General features: G+C 41.4%; 1 protein-coding gene across 1 annotated transcript; it reads right to left on the bottom strand.

The window, feature by feature from the left end:
- Window positions 1-5,039: 5,039 nt before the first annotated feature.
- Window positions 5,040-5,908, bottom strand: LOC128500004 (sulfhydryl oxidase 1-like). Its single transcript, XM_053469008.1, has one exon. The coding sequence runs from the start codon at window positions 5,653-5,655 to the stop codon at window positions 5,263-5,265; it is 393 nt and encodes a 130-aa protein (XP_053324983.1). The 5' UTR covers window positions 5,656-5,908; the 3' UTR covers window positions 5,040-5,262.
- Between the last annotated feature and the right edge of the window lie 2,064 nt (window positions 5,909-7,972).

Below are 7,972 nucleotides of genomic sequence, written 5' to 3'. Positions count from 1 at the left end.
CAGCAGACCGACAGCATAAATATTGCAATGCAGCGACACCACATAAGCAAACCGAAGCAACAACGCCGCCCGTTTAGCACAAATGCTGCTGACCCTACAGCGTGCAAATATTGTGGGACTCTGCATCAAAGAATTAAAGAGCAGTGTCCAGCTTATGGGAAGTCTTGTAGGTCTTGTGGCAGAACAAATCATTTTGCTAAAGTATGTTTGTCAAGTAAAAGACAGCCATCAATAGGAAAGTTACACACCATGGAGAATGCATCTGCATATAAGGAAGAACCACACACCGCTGAAATGATATACAGCAGTGAATTGATCGGCGCTGTGCAAACCAGAGGAAAGAAATGGTTTGTCACTTTAAATTTAAATATTAAGCCCCAATCCTGCCAGCTTGATTCAGGAGCAACATGTGATGTGATCTGCTTGAGAGACAAAATGAAGTTAGCACCATAAGCACGTCTACTGCCAAGTGACACCAGACTAAAGTTATACTCAGGCGACCTTATGAAATCTCTAGGACTCTTCAAGACTGAATGTGTCATACGTGGACTAAGGCACAAGCTAGAGTTTGAAATTGTGGAAGCCTGCCAAAAGCCACTGTTATCCGGCTCAACCTGTGAGCGTCTAGGGCTGATACATTTTTCCTTCCCTGCAGAGCTCAACGTGATGGAAAATCAATTCAAAGGGCCCTTGACAAAACAACTTCTATTACAGGAATTTAGTGATGTTTTACTGGACCTGTAGAATCTGTACCAGGGGAAGTTCATTTTGACCTTGACGTGAGTGTCCCTCCAGTCCAATGTGCACCACGCAATGTGCCATTAAGCAGGCAGTTAAGGCACAACTCGACCAGTATGAAGCTGATGGACATATTGCACCAGTGACTGAACCAACTGATTGGATAAGTAACATGGTGATTGTAAAGAAGCCTGATAAGCTAAGAATATGTATCGATCCCAAATTCTTGAATCTGGCACTGAGGCGATCCCCCTACATCATGCCAACTCTTGAGGATGTTTTGTACAAGCTGCCTAAGGCACGTCTGTTCACACTTGTTGATGCCCGGGATGCATTTTTACAATGTAAATTAGATAATGCAAGTAGCTACATGACAACCTTCTGGACTCCCTGGGGCAGGAAAAGATGGCTCAAATTGCCTTTTGGAGTATCCGTTGCACCAGAGGTGTATCAACGAAAACAACATGAACTATTGGCTGGACTCAGTGGTATTGAACCAATAGCTGATGACATCCTTGTGGTTGGTTGTGGGGATACAGATGAGGAAGCAGAGCAAGATCATGATGGCAAACTGCTTGACCTGATGAATCGTTGTAGACAGGTGAAACTAAAACTTGGCGTGAAAAAACTGCAGTTCAAGGTCAAAGAGGTCCGCTTCCATGGACACATGGCTGACCCGGAAAAAAATCAGAGCCATACTGGATATGCCTCAGCCGGCGAATGTGAAATCCCTGCAGCGCTTCATAGGGTTTGTTACCTACCTAGCAAAATTCCTGCCGCATCTCTCAGAGGTTTGCGAGCCATTGAGAAGGCTTCTGGACAAGGATGCAGTTTGACATTGGCTTCCTAAGCATGATAATGCGGTGCAGGAGATCAAACGTTTGGTCACGGATACGCCTGTCCTGAAGTACTATGACGTTACAAAACCTGTAACTATTCAAGCAAGCAAAAGTGGACTTGGGTGTTGCCTATTGCAAGCTGACCAGCCTATCGCTTTTGCTTCAAGGGCACTGACCCTTACTGAGCAAAACTACGCACAGATCGAAAAGGAATGTCTGAGTATTGTGTTTGCTTGCCAGCGCTTTCATCACTACCTCTATGGTCGTGACAAGATCACGGCAGAAACTGACCATAAGCCTCTGATATCAATCTTCAAGAAACCACTTTTGTGTGTACCCAAACGCTTACAGAGCATGTTGCTCACATTACAAAACTATTGCCTAAATGTTGTCTATAAACCTGGACCTCAAATGTACATTAGTGACGCTCTTAGCAGAGCTACAGCAGCGGATGGTACACCTGAGTGTGCACAACACACAGTTTGCAATGTTCAGCTGCACCTGGATGACCTGTCGCAGATTAATCATTCAGACTATTTAAATGTCACAGACCAACGATTGCTTCAGATAAGACAGCACACAGAAATCGACGAGAGCTTGCAAGCACTTAAGTCTGTTGTTCTTTATGGTTGGCCAGATTCAAAAGCAGAGGTGCCATTAATTGTGAGAGAATACTGGACTTTCCGAGATGAAATCGGCATTCAGGATGGCGTACTGTACAAAGGGTCAAGGGTCATCATTCCAAGATCATTAAGATCGGAGATGCTGACACGTATACATGCCAGTCACATTGGTGGAGAAGCATGCTATAGGCAGGCACGAGATACCTTATACTGGCCCAACATGCAGAATGAGATTAGAGACTTTGTTAGTCGTTGTTCAGCATGCAATGAATATGCACAGGCTTGTCTGGGAGAGAAGGAACTCCCCCCCATCCATTAACAGAATTATACTCAGGGCCAGAAGAGCACAGAACCAGGAGGGTGACAACAAGCACACTACAGAACACCCGCAGCATGCCGAACATGCTGTCAGGAACCACTTTTTCGCCGCCTGAACCATGGCTTTTTCATACCTGTGCCATTTACATCTGCTACCACTAGTGGCCACCCTCTGCCCTCTGGAGCACTCAGAACTCAGGTGTGCCCTGTTACCTGGGTTGAGCCCTAGTGAATACATCCAGCTGGGCCTTGTTACCTGGATTGCCTTGCCTTTATGAACCTGCCCTGCCCTTCAGTCAGGGCCTTTGTATTGAAGTCTATGGACCTTCCTGCTGTGGCTCTGCACCTGTACTGTTCCTGCTTTTGTGTCCTTCCAAGTGGACTCCCTGCTTTTGTGTCCTTCCAAGTGGACTCCCTGCTTTTGTGTCCTTCCAAGTGGACTCCCTGCTTTTGTGTCCTTCCAAGTGGACTCCCTGCTATTGTACCCTTCCAAGTGGACTCCCTGCTATTGTACCCTTCCAAGCGGGCTGTGTGCCTTTTCGTACCCTTCCAAGCGGGCTGTGTGCCTTTCGTACCCTTCCAAGCGGGCTGTGTGCCTTTCGTACCCTTCCAAGCGGGCTGTGTGCCTTTCGTACCCTTCCAAGCGGGCTGTGTGCCTTTCGTACCCTTCCAAGCGGGCTGTGTGCCTTTCGTACCCTTCCAAGCGGGCTGTGTGCCTTTCGTGCCCTTCCAAGCGGGCTCTCTGTCTGTCGTGCCCTTCCAAGCGGGCTCCCTGCCAAAAGACTTATTACCTGTATTTTATTTTGCCATACGTCCGGTTACTTGCTTAGACTATATTACACTTATTTGCTGGTTCTGTTATATACATAAAATACACTGCATTACCTGGATTTCTGTTGGTGGTGTCTTTGTTTGCATAATCATGCACCCTGGGTTACATACTGAACCCCAAGTATCCCCTGCGCATGGGCTCCTACCCGACCTGATCACCCGAGTCCTGACACATGCACTATGATATGAAGCTTTTTCTTTTACATATTAAGAGCTGTCAGCAAAAAAAAAAAACAAAGAAGAGCATAACTGGCTTAACCTCTTAAACACTGGAGAAGTTTAGGTAGGGTTTGCAACCCATCATTGCAACCATTAAACACAAGCTCGTTTTCAGTCAGTGCTTTTCTCTTTTCTAGAATAAAATCAGCATGCAGAACGGCAAATCGGATTGAGCTCCTGCCTCCTAATAGAATTGATTAGCAGCCGCTAGGTTATCCCTGTGTATCCACAGCAGAGCAAGAGCAGGATTACCCGGGATAGCTCGTTCTCTAATACCATCCAACTGGTTACATGAGGATTTAACAGATGGGGTCCCCAATGTGAGTAAACAGCCCGCTCCCCCAGCAAGCAGATTACGAGGGCCAGAGATATGACTAGTACAGACAGCTGGCGCAGTGACATAAGGGAAGCCACCGTAACTAGCACAGATTGCTACAGCGGCAAAAAGGGACACTATCCTAGTTAAGGGCACCGACGGACATGTACGGATCGGAGACCGATACCAATGAAAAAGGAGAGAGGGATAGTGTAGCTGTCCACAATTTAAGTTGATGAAAGGGTAGAGACATAATAAAGGTAAAACATCTATAATTATATACAAAGCTGCATTATATGTGTATTACTGGCTCACCAGTGGTAATCTAACTGCCCATATAGGCTCAATATTCAGTCTAAGTGGATAAAGTGACATAGCTAATAAGTTGGTGCATCCAAAATCACATACTGGCAACCAAAACTTATTTTTAATTAAGCATTATAACTTCCGAATGCAGATGACCCAACATACACTTACAATGCGGGTTACCAGATCCATCGCTAAATCTGATAAACACAGAAAGTGGGTCACTTTCCACTGCACTGCAAAGTGCTGCTCATTTGCCTGGTACTGAAAGGGTCAATTCCGTAATGTTTACATCTGCCTGAAAATCATCAAACTCTTTTTAAACCTGACACAGCAAAAACGCTTAATGAATAATGAAATTAAAGACAGCTTGTATAATTGATCTAATTATTGGTAGTCCACCCACACCCATGTTTAAATATATACCGTAATCTGACTTGGCAAATACAGTATGTACCCAAGGCATTCTCTTGGACATCTTTAGAAAAGCATTTATTTATGCAATGAAACAGTACTTGGAATTTATGCATTGTGTTAGCAGATTTCAAGCACGTGCATAGATCAAAAGACCATCAAACACCATTGTTACGGCTCTGCATTCCTTGGGTCCTTTGCATGTAGCCCTGTAAGCACAAATACTATTTTCTGTAAAACTACTTATGCATATAAGGATTTGTCCCTATATTATGTATGCTATGTGGATCAAATTATGAGAAAAATGTCAAGGGAATAAAAAAATTGATCCACGAAATTCAGTTGTCAAAGTTTAACCTTAAGAACCAGTTATTCAAACAAATTGATACGTATGTCAATAACGACGCAAACCACGAATAATAAAAACACAGAAACAACTTAACAATTATTTATTAAACTTTAAGGTATCAGTTGACCTGACACAACTAGTAAAACATCTCTTTGGGCCTAGGATGGACAACCCATGTTAGCATAGAAATTCAATGGGTTTAAAGGCACTTTAAAAACATGTAACAGTTCTCTCTGCAAAATACAGAACAGATTGTATTGTTCTGGTTGGAGAAAGTCCACTTCACACTTGCAGATATGAGCACCGTTGTCAGAGGCAGCGTGTCCTGAGACTCATGTAAAGGTACATGGCAAGGAGACACATGCTGGAAAGGAAATAGAGAACCACGCACAGGCTGATGTCCAAACGAGAGAAGCCAACCTCCAGCATCTTCACCCAACGGCCTTTCCAATTCACCTCCCCACGCTCCACCACCACACCAATAAGGTAATTGGCGTCTACTCCTCTCTTTAGTGACCGATCTCTCACAGCAGCTTCATCGAACTCTGCATCACGAGGTTCTACAAGGGTTTTTGGATGTAGAGCATGGTTTCCCTTGTGCAGGCTGGAGTCCTGAAGAGATCTGCTTGGAAACATATTAGGTCCGTATGAGTCTAGATCTAGAATTTCCTCTTCTACTTGCAAATGGCTCACATGCTTCATCTTTATAATACTGGGCCTCTGATGCGGATGGTCCTCTGGTTTTTTGTTATACGCATTGCTCTTTTCTTCATCGTCATCTTCTCTCGGATCATCAAGTGTGTTCTCGGTGTCATCACGGTTCTGGATTATTTCAGACTTCTTCTCCTCATCTGTAACATCTCTCTTATCCCTTTTTTGGGTTGCATTGTGCGCCTTTTTCTGTTTTTCCAGCAGCACTTCCTCATCTTCCAGATACTCATCTGCTAGATTTTTTTAACCATATTTAACCATTCTGGTATAATGTTCTCTAGAATCATATTTTTATTTTTGAGTTTATTTATTATATTTCTGTCTTTTAAAGACCAGATACATTCATTTAAACTACTTGCCTCACATGCTTTGCGTTCTATCTTGTACCATACTTCTTGTTCAGATGTTTCATAGTAGGTTTTAGCAGTATGGTACAGTATACTGATTTTATAGTATTGATTAACCAATGGAAAATTCATGCCTCCTTCTTTGGCACGTGCGCTCATAAGGTTAGCATTGGTCCTAGGGGTCTTCCCCTTCCACACAAAATTTAAGAAAGAAGTATGAATTATAGCTAACCAACTACTTGGAAATTTTAAAGGTAGCATGCGAAATAGATAGCACCATCTTGGCATCAAGTAGAAATTTAGAGCATTGACTCGACCCCACCAAGACAGCTCAATTTTTCTCCACTCCTTTATGAGTGTATTTGACAATCTTAGCAGACGGAGAAAATTTATTTCTACTATATTGGTGATTTTCTCAGGAATAATAATCCCTAAATGTTCAAACTCCTGTACTTTTGTAGTTAGGGAATACTGATTAAATAAAATAGCTCTATCTTGGGCGCTGATATTTTTAGTTTGTGCAATAGTTTTATCGAAATTAAGTTTATAATTCGAAATTGAGCTATATTTTTCGACTTCCTTTAAAAAATATTTCATTGAAGTAAATGGGTCGGTTAACGTAATTATAATGTCATCTGCATAAATCGATATTTTAAATTCTTCTTTATCTATTTTGATGCCTGTTATGTGTTGATTAGTACGTATTTTTGTGGCAAACGGTTCCAGAGTTAGAATATAAAGTATTGGAGATAAAAGACAGCCCTGTCTGGTGCCATTTTTTAGGTCAAACCAGGTAGAACAGAGTCCATGTCCAACCACTCGTGCACTAGGGGAAGAATATAAAGATATAATAGCCTTATATAACCAGCCCGAAATTCCGAAAGCTTTAAGAGTGGCCCTAAGGAAGCCCCAACTGACCCTATCAAAAGCCTTTTCGGCGTCTAATGAGAGGGTCAGGAGGGAGCTTCCATGTTTTTCTGCGTAATCCAATTCATCAATCAGGCGTCTAACATTGTTGGTAGAGTCTCTAGTTGGGACAAAGCCCACTTGATCTGGATGTATCAGAGTAACTAATATGCGTTTTAATCTATCTGCCAAGAGTGCTGAAAATAGTTTAATATCTAAGTTTATTTGCGAGATGGGACGATAACTTTTTAGCTCTTCTGGATTCTTATTTTTTTTAAGAATTGGAAGGATATTAGCTTGTAGAATTTCTTTTGGGAGTGTACCCGTATTGGCAATTTCTTCAAAGGTCATAATGAGTGGATCTAATATTTCTAATTTCATAGTTTTATAAAATAAATTGGTAAACCCATCAGGACCTGGAGTTTTAAACTTTTGAAGATTATCAATAATGTTACTTAGTTCCTTCTTCTCTAATGGCCTATACAGAATTTCCTTTTGTTTTTCAGATAGTACTGGTAAATTTATTGTTCCTAAGTATTCTTCTATATCAGTATCTTTCACCTCATTTGAGCTACTATAAAGTTTTTCATAATATGATTGAAATCCCTCCGCTATATCTTCTGGGGATATTCTCGTACGACCATCTGAGACAATTTTTATTATTTTTTTCATTTGCTCTTTTCTTTTTGTGTTGATTACTCAGGATCTTGTCTGGTCTGTTACTTTTATGATAATATGTCGCTCTAAGTTTCTCCATATTTTATCTTGTTCTTTCTAATTCCTTTTGGTTAATTATATCTCTAATAGTTTGTACTTGAGTTATAGATTCTAATGTGGGATTTAATTTAGTTTTTAGGGCTAAATTATAATATTTTATATACAGTTCGTTTAATGGCTGCTCCCTATTTATTCGCATTTTTTTCTTTATTTTAATAAAGTGACCTCTTATGACTGCCTTATAGGCACACCATCTAATAGCATTTGTTGTTTGATCTATTTTATTTTCTAAAAAAAAGGCTTTAGTCGTCTCTATAATATACTTCCTATTCTCTTCA

This window comes from Spea bombifrons, chromosome 6 (assembly GCF_027358695.1).
Source record: "Spea bombifrons isolate aSpeBom1 chromosome 6, aSpeBom1.2.pri, whole genome shotgun sequence".
Lineage (NCBI taxonomy): Eukaryota > Metazoa > Chordata > Amphibia > Anura > Pelobatidae > Spea > Spea bombifrons.
Note: the sequence above shows the minus strand (reverse complement) of the source record. Positions and strands in the feature narration are given on the sequence as shown.